This window comes from Macrosteles quadrilineatus, unplaced genomic scaffold (assembly GCF_028750875.1).
Source record: "Macrosteles quadrilineatus isolate MER2022 unplaced genomic scaffold, UCM_ALF_1.0 Scaffold_9__3_contigs__length_116548681, whole genome shotgun sequence".
NCBI classification, from domain to species: Eukaryota; Metazoa; Arthropoda; class Insecta; order Hemiptera; family Cicadellidae; genus Macrosteles; species Macrosteles quadrilineatus.
The window spans coordinates 98,433,999-98,451,262 of record NW_026542602.1 but is presented as its reverse complement, the minus strand read 5'-3'; the positions used below and the strand labels follow the sequence as shown (position 1 = coordinate 98,451,262).

General features: G+C 34.6%; 1 protein-coding gene across 1 annotated transcript in view; it reads right to left on the bottom strand.

Annotated features, from left to right (window-relative positions):
• Window positions 1-1,305: 1,305 nt before the first annotated feature.
• LOC129003941 (ADP-ribosylation factor-like protein 4A) overlaps window positions 1,306-17,264 on the bottom strand; it is a 49,834-nt gene continuing 33,875 nt past the window's right edge. Inside the window, exons 2-3 of the mRNA XM_054432289.1 lie at window positions 5,085-5,285; window positions 1,306-4,021 (exon numbers count right to left, since the gene is read on the bottom strand). Coding sequence (XP_054288264.1) covers window positions 3,587-4,021; window positions 5,085-5,261 — 612 coding nt within the window. The 5' untranslated portion in view covers window positions 5,262-5,285 and the 3' untranslated portion in view covers window positions 1,306-3,586. The remainder of the gene's footprint in view (window positions 4,022-5,084; window positions 5,286-17,264) is intronic.

The window sequence follows — 17,264 nt, the reverse complement described above, 5'->3', positions numbered from 1 at the left end:
TATTTTATTTTAAGATTTCTTTGCCAAAATATGTTTAATAAATCTAATCTACAAATCAGACTAGCAGTTTCTTGAAAAATAAATTGTTAAAACCAACATAAAAAGAGTATTTCATTATAAATATTACAATAAAATAAAACTTATGAATTCAAGCATCCAAGATTATTCACTAACTGTAACGAACTTTCCTAACAAACTTGAAATTTACAAAACAAAGCTTTACATCAGCTCTTCTAACCAACTCGGCTGAGTTGAATACTTCACTTTTGATCAGAGGACAGAAATTAACATACTTTTGACGTTGGTTGAACTGCTTGAATTAAACATTTTTCTAATGTTTTCTTTGAGGCTAATGTAGTTTTAATTTTTTAAACTTTTCTATTATCAGTTTCTGTAAATTTCAAAATCTTGAAGACAACATATCAATTTGGCATATTTTAAAGTCATTTTTTTTTTTAGAAATTATATATAAAAGTGAAATTCCTTGTGTAGTTTCTATTTACTTGACCAGTTGTTTCTTTAGTTAGGATAATTTAACTAAAATGTCAATGATTACGAGCAGCTTTAACGTATCACAAAGATAGACTTTTCTCAGGATCGAACTAGTGACCTTTTGATTACCAAGCGAACACTTATATCATTGACATCATATCATTTTATACCATTCAACTATTTGGCTAAAATTAGTAAAATAATTTTAGTTTTTTATTTAATTTTTAACGTAATAGTGTCCCAGCAAACATTTGAAAAAGAGAGGCATGATCTGTTTAATATTAACAAGTACCCATGATTCTAAGTGGTCGATTTAAATGTAGATATAGTTGATAAAAACTGAGTTTATTTACCCACTAGACGTTTATAGGAAACAACTTGCTTGCTATACTTTATGCGTTATGAGATTGGTACCATTTGAATGGTTTGTGGAGTGTTCTGTAGGATTTGTTTAGTTTTCCACTATTGTGTACAATACGTTATGATCAACCCTAACGTAGTAAATTGTATTTCATTGTGTTGAATAAACCAAAATGCAAGAAAATGTATTCGCCTGAGGGATCCTTATTGATAGATGGACCCAAATCTTTGACCAGTATGTCAAATAGCAATTTAATAGTCAAGAGCCATTAGCGAATAACGGGATTTGGACCAGAACCTTTAGGACAGGAACCCCATTCTCTCATATCTATACTAACTTTACTTGCAATGCCAGATAACTTTTCCAATGCATTTCCATGACTTACCAATGCTTCCAACAGCAAATGTCACATTTTCTAAATTATAGTCGGGACTTGGAAACCAAAACACTAATTACGATTAAATATATACTTTATTTTATAAACATGATAATTTTAAGCATATTAATTACAAAATCTACATCTAAACATAAACCGCCCGTCACGGACTCGAGGTTAAGCGGTACTGAGCAAAACTAATGGTAAATCATATGTACAACAAAATATACAATAACAATTCTCATGACTAGTATAACAAACAAAGCATAACACCGACACGGAAAACATTCAATATAGAAACAAACTCGGAAAACAACAAACATTTTCAGTCAAGCATAAACGATTAAAATATGCCGTTTTATATAAAAATAGATACGACTAATTTTGATTTTTGCACAAAATATAACCGCAGGGAAAGAGGTTCAAAATATAGCAGATTATACATTCATGTGAAGGGTTAACTGATTTAGCAAGTTTAAAATAACATTAGTTGAAAAAATGTCAAGTGTAGGAAAAAAACAGAGTTTTAATACATTTGACACATATATCAAACTAACACAACCCATTTCATGAAATGCAGTTTAAACAATTTCCTACGTTGATTAAAATTATGAGCGTATAAGAAAATATACGAGTAGAGTTTACTGTGACTAGCTTATGCTGAAAGATTCTATTGTGGAATATTACTGGGAAATCTTATCTATTTATTGTTCTGGCATTTTTTCTAATACGAATAGTGGTGTGAAATCTGAACTGCGAAATGGCTGGTTAGTTAGGCCTACTGAGTATTAATAGAAACAATTTGAATTGATGATGATGCATTGAGGTTTTTTTAATAGTTTTTTGAACTTAATAACAGAGAACTTTAACAGAGAATTCATTAGAGGTTTGATTTTAAAACAACATAGTTTCTTTTTTATTAAAAATTGTTTACGCGTATTAAATAATTTTAATGTAGGTAATTCTGTAGAAAGATGTATAAACAATATAAGATTGCAAAATCCGCCACTCAAATATGGTAACAAAAGACTCGAATCAAAATCTAAAGGTCACCGTGGTAATTTTTAGTTATGCAATTTTATGACGTAAGCAGACGTTTCGCACGAACTCAACTCGTGACCCTATATTGATTCGCTCTCCGTTCTCTTTGCCCACCGGAACCAAAATTCACTTCCGGTTCAACGAATTTCATTTCCGGTTTACTAATCAAACCCCAGAACAAAAACAGGTTTATCTCCAATCGTGGCGTATCTCGATCTCTAGTGCTCTGAGTGTATAGTAGAGCAGAACCGGAATGAATTGAATGAAAATCTCAGAAAAGTTGGGTGAATAAATTATTAAAACTAAACAAATTTCCAAATTCATCATTACTTCAAATTGTTTCAAAATTAAATATTGACGGTTAACTCCATCCTTAGATATTTTGTGCTTTAACATTATATATATTAGTGTTTACTACAGTCTACGAAATTCTGAATTTATTTTCCTATATCACTTACAAAAGAATGTCACTTCCAAAGATTACGATAAGGCACAAATTAATATAATGGACTATTTTATTTCGATTAAAATTAAAATTGCGCCGTCAGAATTTATTTACCCGCTTGAATACGTCTAGCGTATATAATTGGTCGCAGATAGGTGGGTTTACACAGTCTAAAGGGTATTTACATAAATAGAAATATCTTATGTACAACGGTTACGGGTTAAAACTGTTAAAGCAAAGTGTCCTATTCACTGACTTAAATGGGTTAACTAACAGTTTTGAGTGTAAGTAGTTCGATAAATTATTTGGCTACCAAAGTAGGTCGAGTGAACCACTAACCGACCAACCACAGTGCCAATGCATTAGCCGATAAGTTTTGCTATGACCTCGTTTTCGACAGGACTGTTTTATAAATTGGCCTTTCAAGTGTTGAAAACAGTTTGAAAATTAGGAGGGTTTTAACACTTTTATGCTCATCAACTGTTGGAAATTACACTTAAAATATTCATATCACCCAGAGGCGTTTTATATTAAAGAAAAGTGTGATCACTGTGAATGTTTGACAGATTCTTTTTATGCCTGTCAACCTTTTGTAGCTAACAATTGTTTGTCTCTGTTTAATAAAGTATACAGTTACTTGATAAATTTAAATTATATGTAATTTTTGGTAACACAAACTATAACAACGGGAATGAGCGTTAAAATGAGAGAAGACATTCAATCCGGTGAAGAGCTAGTTGTCACTAAAGTATTTTGTCAATTTTGCAAAGATTCTTCATTGTGCTTCCTCAACGGACACTTTGCCAAAACAGCAACATCTACAACAAAACAAGAACAGACGGAGAAGACTGTACAGGCTACTAGTGTTGTTTTATCTAGTCTTTTTCTTGCACTGTTTCGCGAGTTTCCTCCTCTTCAGAATCATCTCGTACAAGGCCTCCATCCCTTCGTGAAGACCATCCCCCGTGATGGCACAGGCAGGTTGGATATGCCACGAGTGGGTACACCCGCCCAGTTCGTGGAGTCCTAGAAGTTTCTCGAGCTCCTTGGGTTCCCTGGCTCCCGGAAGGTCCTGCTTGTTCGCCAGGATCAGGATAGGAACTCCCGTGTTTTCCGGAGACCTAGCGGTCCTCACTAGTTCCATCTTGGCCTCTTCCATTCTCTCCACGTCAACAGAGTCCAGCACAAACACAATACCGTCGGTGCATCTGGTGTACGACTTCCAGAGCGGCCGTAGTTTCTCTTGCCCTCCGACGTCCCAGACGAGGAAGTTGATGCCTTTCGCTCTTCCCAGAGTTCCTTTGACCTGGAAAATAATTTTGGTGAGAATGATGAAAGTACTCTAAGGAAGGTTGTCAAAGGGCAAGAAAAAACTTAGATGAGGTCACCAATGATTTATTTAGAGTTTTGCAATAGTCAGTGTCGTGGAAATCAATTAGGTATCCCAAAAATAATTTAAAAACAGAGAGTTTCGAATTTCCATGGGATTTAAGTTTTTTCGTTGTTGTGCAGAATTAGTAAGTCCAATTTTACACAATTGATGGGATGAACAGGGATGAACAATCACAGTTTATTGAATAGGTTGCACTAATTCAATCCAACGAATATGAAAGGGGTCAAGTTAAACTTTCAGCCTGGTTACTACACAAACAATGACTTGGAATCTGAATATCCACTGTGCAATATCGCCCACACATTGTATGGAACTCAAACTCTTAACGCATACGATCCACTGTTGTTATAGATTTGCAATGTAATAGTTTTGTTAGGCTTAAGCTATTTTTTTTTAGAATTGTGTTACTTTTAGCTGAATCCTAAGATTTACCTCTTTACTTCTAGTATGAGTTAGTTGTACGCTTCTCTGCTGTTTTTAAACATCTTCTCACTTCTAAATCCTAATTTTTATAAATTGTTTCTCTAAGCAACCTCTCACCCAGACCAAATCGGAAATCACTAGGATAAACGTGAAACATATTATCGTTAAGAGGTGTACGTAAAATCTTTAAATCCATAGAATATTTTAAGGTGTTTATGTCAATGTGCGAATGGTGTTCCTAGCTAACGTAACGCTGTTCAAATATACTATAGTCTGTATGATGGAACCTGTATTCTGACCTGGTCTTTCTGGGGATTGACCAATGGTTTAAGGCCCGGGCCAGTCAAAGCTAGGAGGAGGGGAAGAAATCAGGTTCCACCTCACAGACTATAGGGTGGAACATTTCACATAGGCATGGAAAAAACCCGACCAATACTAACTTAATCATGTCAAGATTTCATTGGTCTTCGCTCAAGGAACGTTTTAAGTTACAGAACAGCTGATTGAACTGATCCAAAAGGAGTACATTTTAGAAAACGATCAACTTTCATACCTTCTCGCAGTTGAAGCCTATGGTGGGCACTGTGTTGAGGTACTGGTCGAACTTGAGCCGGTAGAGTGCGGTGGTCTTGCCAGCGCTGTCCAGTCCCAACATGACCACGTGGAGAGTAGCCTGGGTCGAGGGCAGAGAGTCCAGGAAGGAGGAGTTCTTGCCCATGTTGGCTCCCATGACCCAAGCTCGGATCTCACATCACTGCAACAATTAAGTTCGGATTAATCTAAGTGGCAAAACTCAAGAGATTTTAGTGGATTTGTCAGGTTCTTAAGGGAATTTGAAAGATCTACTTGGAAAGAAGTTAGTACGTAAGGGACGTATATTCCAGGTATATAGTTGAGGTCATAGTTCAATCCCAAGTTAACAGCATACATACAACATGTTAACTATGTTATGCTGCAGGGTTTCATCTTAGGTTTTTTGAGACCCAGGTTTCACTCATCATATTCCTATTTCAGCTGCACTCAAACCATCAAAATGTATCAAAATGTAACACTGTAAGTTTGGTGGATAACCACGAGCGATTTCCTTCACGACGTCATTTTTGAAATCGAGCCCTTGACCACAAGCAGAACGGGATGTACTCTAGAAGCGGTTTGATAAGATGGTTGTATCTTGTCTAAAAATAAACTGCCGATAGCTATGTTTTTGTTAGATCATAACAGTGATGACTTTTGGAAAGACAATTTATAAGTAGATCTTATTGACACAAGCAGAATATAGTGTAATATAGAGGTTTGTTTGGTCTACATCTGGTCTGAATAAAATAATTGCCGATCCAATTTGCTCAGATCGCCTAATAGGAATATGCACGTATATTAGAACAGAAACGGCAAGGATCCTAATCATAAACTAATGACGTCACTGATACGAACGTCTATATTATAATAGCTGTAACAACTGGTTTGAACGTTTTTGTCAGTTCCATTTATATTAATATAAATTATTAATATATATATATATAAATATTAATATAAACATGTTCACTTTCGGGCCTGTGACGTCATTTGTTTATTTTTATGATCCATTACCGTTTCTATTCAAATATTTGTGGGATTATCTGAAAAAAAAAAAAACTCATCGAATAACGTGACATCTTAGTTATCACAGGCAATTCTTTCAAGTATGACATAACGTTTTTTAACGACAACTTGAACCATTCAAATCTTTCATCCTGTACGTTGCCAACAACAACTTGGATGTTGATTCAAGTCAATGACAATTCCACATAAAGACAGCCCACTCTGGACGGGTACAGGTCTGCCTACCTAGAACAGCCTGACTGATGGACAAGACAACATCGTACAGAGACCTAGCAAGGTGTGACAGGAAACAGTCCATTACTTGCGTATGTGTGAGTGAACGGTCCATGAATGGGGCAAATGGTCAGCTGGCCATTGAGCACGACCATTCACAAGATGCCTAGAAGTCTGGTCTAGTCTGAGATTTCTACGATCCTCAGATGGTAGCTAGCACTGAAACGTAAACTCCTAGAAAGTTGGTGTCCCGCAAGGTTCTACTACCGGGCCGAGTTTTCATCGCTATAGAAGTGGGGATGGAATAACGTTCGTTTACTTCTACTCTACTTCTACTTATCGTCAGTATGGATATTTTAATGGTTTAAAGAAGTTCATATGTGTGGCTAGAAATTTTACAGAAACAATCAAAGGGCTGTATAGAAGCGGAAAATATTAAGTGCTAAAATTATCAGATATACAAGTGATGGACTGGGCAGTTAATAAAATATATAAAGCAAAAAAGTCTTATGAAGCAGTTGAAGGACTGTAACGGTATCATAAAAAAAGAAGTAAGAAAATCTGTAGAAGCAAGTAAAAGACTGCACTACGAACTAGAAAGAGCTCACTAATTGTATAGTACGAATGTTTTTCGGTGAGATATAAAAGTTTTTCGGTAGTACACCAAGTAGTAACAAAATAATAGCTTTCATAAAGATATAAAGAAAAAACATGTACAAATATCTGTCAGAACTGAACAACTCATAAATTACCATAAACCGGTACACGAAGAATAAATATTTTGAAATTAGGTTAGAACAAAAAATAAGGTTGGTTTTGTCAAATCAAAAGTCTCAAATGTGAGATTATAATCAGTCCTTTTAACTGCCCAACTAATGGGCTTAAACTACATCGAACAATCAATAAAAATTAAATTACCTGTGTCCGCCGGTCAATTCTGTTGTGTCCTACTATAGACCGGCGGACACAGGTAATTTAACATTTTATTGATTGTCACACCGATCCGGAACAACAACAAACAACATAAAATGTACATTGAACAGTAAAATTAAATTGACATAAAAACTTAAGTCACAGAATAACAAAAGTATTCACCTATTCACATATACATGATTTTCCAATGTTTACGTTCTGAGAAAATAAAAACCTAGAGAATACACATACACAATCAGTTCAGAATTTTCTCACGAACGTCTTTTCAACGAATAATCCACGAACAATGCAATAAAACATATAAAAACTGAAACACATAATGTAAATTTGAACCAAGAGTCCATTACACTGGCTTAAATCATACGATTCACTTCAAACACTTAACTGGAGCTTCTTCGTCTGTCCTATCACTGATACGGAGAGGAAAGATAACTTTAATGAGACTGATTGAACAGTCGGAATGGTGGGAGAGTCAAACACTTAAATCATTCTCTTATCTTTAAATGTTCGATGGTTGAGTCACAGTAGTGACGGAAAGTTGACAAGAATTACGTACCAAATACACTATGGAGGCTGGACAGTTGAGAAATATAAATAAAGGATGTTTGGATTAGCGCGTCACAAGCAAAATGATATTAGTGTTAGAATATCTTCACGTGTAAAGAGGTAACGTCCCGGTCCAAGGATTCTCTGAAAGATGTGAGGAATTACGTACTTAAAGTACTAAGGAAGACACGGGAATTGAATTTTACTATACCTAATAGCTTTGAGATAAGCGTTTTTCTTAAGATTTTGGTTTAATGTATCGCTTGTTTACATGAGACACATGTTTACATTTGTAAAATGAAATGTCAGTTTAGTTTTGTTGTAGATACATACTTTTAATAGGTACTGTATGTACATACTGTATGTTACGAGTCGTTTCGAAACGTAATTTTACTGACGAAAATTGTGTTTCACGGAGACATAGGAAATAACTAAACTTACACTGTGAAAATAACTCACCTGATATTTTATTTGGTTAGATATTTCGTTCTAATCATAACATAGTATTGCAATGTTGTATTTATTGGTTAAATTTAATTTGTTTATTGCTAAGGCCTATAAGAGTAATAGCGTAATATAGGCTGGCGTTATTCTGATATCCGTTTTGAACCCCATTTCCTTATACACTTATGGAAGTTTAATGGCGTTTGACCAACAAATGTAATGTAACATTGTTGGAACAGGAAGGAACACCTGCATTTTAACTGCAATTGAGGGGGTTAACTGAAAAGGGGTGTAGTTCAAACGAAGTAAACTCAATGACTGATGATGTAAGCAGACCAGTGATGACTGCAATTATAGAAGTACTGTAAATTGTAAATTCATACCCAAAATATGTATTACTCTCTAGTTACCACTGGCGTTATAAAGCACCTAGCAGATAATGTGGGAAAAGGTTCTGCAGGAAATACAATAATCCGTACTAATAATTTCTTCTTAAGTTATAGCATTGTAAGCCTTACTTCGATACATTAATGTTCAATTCCTAAACATAAATTTAACATTAGCGAAGAAATTGTTAAACTATGTTAGAGAGTGAGGTAATTGAATGCAACCCGAGAGAAGCGCAATTTCGCCAGGAATGCAAACTGCGAATCAACATGCAGAGCAAACATCTCGGATAACGATGTGATAAAACTGTTTACAACTACGTATTCCCCCTCTTAATGGGGGAAAGCTGGTTATGCATGGCGTTTTGCTTACTTGGCTACACATTATGCGCGAGATACACAATACCTTTGGCCCCTTCATTATAAACGTGATTGTGAAAACAGCAAATATCGTTTATAGACGCAGTTCAGGAAGGCTAAGGAAACGTAAAAGTATGCCTTAGTAAAATGAATGAATCAACTGTTTACGAAAACGTGAGCTTATATTAGAAGAATCGATTGCTTTAAAAGCTATCACACCAGTAGGCTTTCCTAAATGGAATTTCACCGTCATCGGCGTATATAATCAACACCACTCAATGTCAACACATAACACGTACATAATTTTACTTACTCATAACTCCATTTATACGAAAGGTATGCAAATTTTGAAAAAGGTCTGTGTTGAATACAAGCAAACAAAATTATAATGATCACAATATGTTTTTTAAGAAAGTTGAACTAAAAAATATTATTAAGCTTACTAACAATCATCAAAATGTTCTCATGCTCAAGAGTTACTATCATCCTAACATAGCTAGTCTATTTATACCTCACAGCACCAATTTTAATCTCCTACCCGTGAATAATTTGTTCAATCCGACCCCAAAACATTAAGCTCCGTAAATGGCAGTTTTGCACAATCCGGCCCGAAGGACCATTTTCTTAATCCGGCTCGAAGGACCATTTTCTTAATCCGGCTCGAAGGACCATTTTGCCCAATAATTCCGCCCGCAATTTGGACTTTAACACTTTCCGCCTCATCTGCCGCAAGATGCGCTTATCTAGGTCTCGTAAGTGGGACATGCACAATTACAACACCGACCATCAGCTAGCGCAACTACCAGGTGGTTCGCGCATGTTTCAACTTGCCGCAATCAACCACATTCCCAATAACGGTGGAACCAGTTGGACGTTCCCTCTCTGCACTCGTTCTGCCCCACTTCTTCCACGCACTTTCCACATTCTTCTTTCACGCAATTCCCTTCTCCCTTTCCTGTTATGATCCTCCACCTGACATGTGCCACAAACACCCTTGCTGCCGGTTGGGCGGCCTACTTGGTCACCGATGAACTTTTACGACCTTTTGTGTCTGGCATGTGGTTTTCGTTTGGTCACTTGGCTATGCTTTCTCTTGACCATTTGGGTCTTATGGTTCCTCCATGTTTTTACACTTAAGGTAAGAGACCTGTAGATTGTTCTATTATTTTTTAGTGAAAATAATCGTAGCCAATTTAGACATAACATAATCCATAGATTAGTCATATTCAAAATAAATTATATCACAAAAAAACTAGATACGTAGATAGAATATTTGTTCAACAAAAACACTTCAGTTATAACGTCATGTTGTGTTATTTTTTTTATTGTCCTAGGACGCTAGGCACGAGCCTGGAATTGTTTTTCACATTACTTCAGGCTAGACCTAGGGGTTGCGGCATTATCACTTGGATAAAATCCATTGGTGACTTAGCGGGGATCGAACCCGAGACCTCAGGGACTGAAGTCCCGCTCTCTAACCACTACGCCAGCTCGCTCCCCCATGTTGTGTTAATAGGTGAAAAACGATTGATTTAGATACTTTTAAGTCTTCCTTCTAATCTTTATCTAGACTCCATCTCTAAGGCAACCGTATTTTAATTAAAGTAGGCTGAATGAAAATACGTCAAAACAGTTATTACTACAATCATTGCTACAACGTTGTAAGATGTAAATTCGTCCGAGTTTTAATAAATCCACCTCAAAATTGTGCGTATCAATATTTCGAAGTTCTGTTAATGAGCGCTAAAACAAAACAAAAATACAAAATACAGTTTAACACGAAACTACGTTGGTTTTCGAATCCACACACAATTTAGGCACAAAACGAGGAAACTGTAAACACGAGCTGCAGAAAGCAATCAGTTAATGTAGCGGCAGAACAGGATCAAACACACCCCTCGTGTGTTTTGTTTGAAAAAGTTTTCATCAACATTTGCTTGCCTTTGTGCCACTCCCTCTTCACTTGAGGAGTAGAATGATTAGCCTTTTGACAATCCCAAAATCGTTACTAAATTTTATATTTATTTTTCAAACACATCGGCAGGATAACTATCAAATTCGTGTTAATCTTCTGATCACAAAATTTCAAACGAACCCTTTCAAAAGCTACAAATTATCACAATCATCCACAAAATTGGTTCAAACATAAACTGAAAGAACGACCTTTCGCATAGGATTTACTTTTCCCTTTCTAATTAGGCTTAGAATGAATGAACGACGTTCACGCCCTTGAAAGATTCGTCGGTCACGATGAAACCCACTCAACCTTGGGAACGCAAACAAGTGTACGAAGTGTCAACACAGCGCAGGTGGGGGAATGCGTATGACAATGTGAGGTTATGTTAGGGGAAAGTCGCGGAGGTATGCGCATGCGCGGACGTTCACCTGGGAGCGGCGCAGGCGCTACGCGGATAACGGTCTCACGCATGCGTATCGCAGATCATATCAGCAGAATCCGGCGAAGGACCAAATTTTACCTAGATTAATATGAGGTCAAACAAGCTCAATGTTCATACTAAATAAACATCAGACATCAGAGAGGCTTTGTATCAACAAAGTTCAACTTTCAATTCGTTATAACGGTCAACATTTATCAATAAGATAGTATTATCAAAGAATTGGAAATACTGTAGTATTCTTTAGAAGAGTTAAAACATTAGTCTCATAACCAAAAGATGTTTGCTACCAATGAATTACTTTATAAAGATTCCAATCCGTAGAGTTTTTTTTTAGTTTTTATTCAGTTCAAAAATGACTGATGAGCTTTAAAATGTAATTATGATACAAGGCAATAAAAAATATGTCTACAAAACAAAAATACAAAAATAAAACAACAAAAAATTCACAAAATATTAAAGCAGTTTACATGATTGAATTTAAGCAATAAACATGCACTATACACCACATTTAACTATTCACAAATCCCAAATCGTTAATGTGCTTAGTTTCTGTGCACAAAATGAAGTGTTTAGGGAAACATCAAATACATATTGCTGGAACAAAGTTATGAATATGGATGAGAATTTGAGGAATTTTAATTCCAAGCAGCATCTGGTCAATAAAACCTCAGTCTAGCCAGTCCAGACCGCTTCCCTATCAGCTATACAAGTGCTCTTGGGCTGTTGATCGGAGTATTTCCAATACGCTTGCCAACAACAGAAAACTAAAATATTATGGTGTGGTGAAAGTAATATTAACGAAAATTAGCGAGATAATATATGGAAAATATTGGAGCGTTTACTTTACAAAAGTAAATTACAGTTGTATTTTGTCACCAGTTAAATGGGACACCAACAGTTTTAAAGGTTATCAATTAAACTCCAGCAACGGAATTAATATCACATACATAAGAAACATGTTGATTAACCGCATTGTGAATTTCCTAGTAAATACGTATTCGATTTTCTATTTTTAAGTTTTGGTTTACGACCCCAGGAAGTATTTGAAGAAAACTAATGTAGATCTTACTAGTTTATTATTAGCGAGTAGTTATTGTCCGGTAGCTCTCGAGTTCATTGACATCTTTCTTAACCAAACGTTCATTGAGTCACTTTAAAAGTAGTGAACCCAAAAATACCTATTATCGGATTTCAAGCTTACCAAACCATACACCAGTGAGTCTTTCTGATTATTTAAAAGAATGAGATATTTACTTGCATTACCCTAGATGAAGAGGCATAGTATAAAGCATAGATTTAGTAATACAAGTTCAAGTGTGGAACGAAAAAATCCAAAATTGAAATTTAGAACAAGGTTATTTGAGACATTGCTATGAACGTTAAGGTGCTTCCAATGGTATAGTTCATAGAAACTACACAAGTAGGTTTATGTCCTATCTAGTCGACAGCAATCTAATATTATTACTCTGGTAACAAACTCTCTTGGAAACCGGCTCTTACGAGAAAGCAAAAAAGTCCCGGAAGGTAAGACTGTCAACCAATTAGACGAGTTGCGCAACGATTGTCCCAGATTCTACCCTTTCATGGTAAGACCGATCGCTCCATGGTCGACTGACTGAGCCAAGGGGGCGTGACCGAGGACTGCCATGACGACGTGACGACGAAGAGTTCAAGACTACAATCGTGACGACTCTGGAACTGCAGGTTTGTATTGTGTTTATGGCGTAGGACAATGTTAATCATTCTATGGTGACGGATGAATAAGATTTGTTCCGCACCTCGTTTCCATGCTTTAAAATAAGATCGCTCAGAAACTTGTACTAGAACGATTTAGGCACATTTGGATGCTGAAGGAGTATGAGTATGCTGGAGGTTGAAAGAGCATCTAATAGAGTGTGTTATTCCCAACGTCATATTTTATTTTCCATTTTCCATATTTAAGTAAGCTAGTTGATGGGAACGTAAAATATTTTACATTTTAAAATAAATAGCTCTTATAATATTCCACTTTTCATTTTATTTCATTTTTAATTTAACAACAACAGCAATGGAGAAGCAGTAGGGAATATTTCGTTTTTATATGTTGTTAAAGGAAAGGCAACAAAGTCATGGATTCGAGTGCCCACTCACTTAAAACTTATCAGTAGCCTACAGCTAAATCTTTTCCTACTTGGCTTACCCCTAGCTTTGCTTGATGCCCTCTTTTCACAGCCCTCGGATATGGAAACATAGACAGTCTAGTTCAAGGATGAAAGTTTTTTTTTAGGAATACATTATTTAATTTATTGCGCTAGCATTTGGAAATTTAGAATCGTAGAATCAACCTAATGCAATAATTCTTGTCGTCAAGACTGCAGTTTCTAAAAATTATGAAAATAATAATTTATTTAAATTACTTTTCAATAAAATAATTTATGAAACTATTTAAGTCTAGTTCTAACTATACAAACTACTATCCTATATTCCATGGAATATAACGTAACGATTATTTACGATTTTCAATGTGGCAAAGCTAAGGCAAAGTTGATGGCTTGAATCATTCTAAGAACAGCTGATGGCTGATGGCCGAGCCGATATATCTTGACCTTTGCTGAGTTCATATTCTGACGTCAGAGCTATATCCGGACTGTCATTATGGCCTTTCAAGGTGCAATTGAGTCTAATAATAATAATAATAATGTTATTAGAAAGTTGGAATGTCGTAAAGGGTTTTAACTTTAATTGCTAGAATAATAAAACATTTAAAAGAAAGTTAGTTTGAGTACAAAATTTACTTATACAAGATGCGTCAATACAGTAATTAATTGTATTTACGCTTAGTTCATTTTGGAGATAAAAAAACTAATTATTAAAGGGTACGTGAAAATCAATTTCTAATTATAAATACCTTGAATTTTGTATTTATTGTAAAAATTTGGCTATAATAGAAAAAATATTCCAGGATAAAAAATTAACATCAATCAATCAATAATTCTGTAAACTGTTATTTGTGCTGTAAACAGTTTTCAAAATGAGCAAAATGCTGTATGTTTTTTACCATGCAACTGTTTAAACTGCATAAAGTTAAATCAAACTAATTCTTAGACGATACATTAAAAGTATGCAACGAGGTCCAAAACTCAAAAATATGACAATACATGTATCGACATAAGTTAAATAACCAGCTAATAAAATTACCCTTTATAGAACGAATATTGTACAAGAATTTCCTAGTTTTGCGTTTGTAGGTAGTCTTAGCTTGATAAGTAACGAGTAAAAAAATATAAGGGTTTATTTCAACAACATCAACCCTAATACTTAGCGTTTTTCCAAGGCAATATCCCCAAACAACAATATTCTCTAAAGTTTTAGTTGTTAGGGATAGCTACTGTAACAACGAATGTCGATCTATCTCATTTCTCATCAAAACAGTTTCAACATTTCTTTGGACCAAGACAACCTTGGTTTGGCCACTATTGTAGCGTCAAGTTACCCATAGCGGGCCCCTGACTACCCACAGACAATAACTACCTTCATGTTGTGGCGAATGTAATGACCAGACACGGAGATCATTCAAACCTAAGTTATATTGCGGCGAAAACACTTCTGATTAGGTTGGTAGTTTGAACAATTGATAAAATTTTGTATTCAAGACAATTTAAATGATAGGGCTCTGAAATGTATGAATATCGAGAGAATACACTCTTTCGATTTAGTAAGAAGAGATCTGTTATGAGAATTCAATACCACTATGTATTTTTTTTTTTTTTCAGGATGAAATGTTGTAATATCTACAAATCATGGTTAGCATTAGGTTAGGATAGGTTAAAAACCAAAACATAAATTAAACTTTATTGTGAGTTACACACAAATTATAAAGTGGTACATTTAGTAGTGTGCTGACGGAACATATCCGAAAATTAGTTTTAAGCAATGTTTCGGGATACTTTCAAATCGAAATTGTAAAATGAATAATTAATGGAAGTTTTAGGTCTAGAATTGGAGTTTCTCATGTAATAGGATACATTCTTTACAGAATCCTCTTTCATCTTTACGAAACTCCATTGATCTGTTCAAAACACTCCTTTTTTAAGAATTTTCACTCTTGCTCTCTTATAACTCCAATACTCTTGATCATTAATAGTGTGTATTACAAAACACTAGTTACTCTTTACAGAACACTATTTACTCTTTAAAAAACACTATTTACTCTTAAAGAATAACTAGATGAAAACTACAGAAATCGACGGTTACTTTCAAGGCTTACGCTATTCATTTAACTGCAATAAATAAAATGAAAATATCAATATTTTGAACATTTAGCTTCGTTTAATGAGTAATAAATAAGTGCAAACCAATAATTACTACTGTATTGCGTAAGGTACAAAATATGGTTGATTACTCAATAAATAAAATATGTCCAGTACGTCATCTGAGTAATTATTACTACGTTATTTGGTTTCAGCTCCTTCTTTAAGAACCTTTGGATAGTATTAACATCGTATCGGTGGATCTCTTGTGGTAAACACTTCCGCGATTTCATCAGTGCAAGGAAGATTAAATCTATGTTCTTATTTGAGAAATCTCTTTGTTGAGAAAGCACGTTCTTACTTCAAAAGGGACGTCTACCCTTTGCAGTAAACTATTTTTCTGTACATAACGGTAAAACTATTTTTCTGTACATAACGGTAAAACTATTTATTGTTTACAAAACTATTTTTCTGTACATAACGGTAAACTATTGATTGTTTATAGAACTCTTTAGAAACCCCAAACCTTCCAAAAAAAAACATAATTTTCTTTTAACAGAGTGTTATTTACTCTTTAAAGAACACAATTTCCCTTTTGTAGGACTTCTGCTCTTTACATTATACTCTTTGCATAGATTAAGTTAGACGGTGACCTGTTTTATCATTGAGGTTAATGACTACTTGCTCCTACACTAATGCGATAAGGAAATACTTTACTACAGAAGCTAATTTACCTACTAAGATAGTGAGTTGTTAAGATTGCTACTGTGACTGTGATCCGAAATTCAGACCTATAACCGTTCGTGTGAAAGACCGGAAAAGTCGAATGATTTTACATACATCATTTTACATACATAGCCGAAGTGGTTTATTCAGACATTTAACAAAATAAAAATAAAACATTTAGGAGAATTAAAATATAAGATGGCCTAACTAACTGTTGAATGAGAAGATAGTAAATAGAGACCACCAAAAGGGGATTATTTACCACAATCGATTGTAATAAAAAACTAAAAATAATGTGTATAATTATAACATTAATGTACAATCGTTTTATTAATACAATACATTTTATACGTCTGCACTTCGCGATCAACTGTGGTATTTGTCAAAGATAACCTCATAAAGTGTGTATTAAGCAATATGTATGTATAGTTAAATATCGACTATAATAGTCGATAAATAGTATTGTATATTTAAGATAGTCTTAGTGAAAATTAATTTGTTTTATTCAAAGCTTATACAGTAGGCCTACTAATTATTGTAAAATTATCTTAAGGTTTGATTATGATTCTATGTTTATGAACCTAGTCAAAAGATCTTGAATATTTGAAAACTTATAAGTTTTTATTTTTTTTAAACATTTAAATTTTTCAAAATATTTAAAAGATTAAATACACTTTATATGAGTAATACAAAAATAAATCAAACGTGAAATTAATCATTAAAAACAACCTTAACAAAAAATATGTTTGTTTACTGCAAAATGTAGTAAGGATGACAGCAATGGTGTCATTATAATCATCATTACCAAGATGCCGTAATTATCAGGTCATTACTAAGGTCGTTACCGGTAGTCACTTCTCACTGATAAGGAGGTAATGACCATATGTTTACTGCAAAA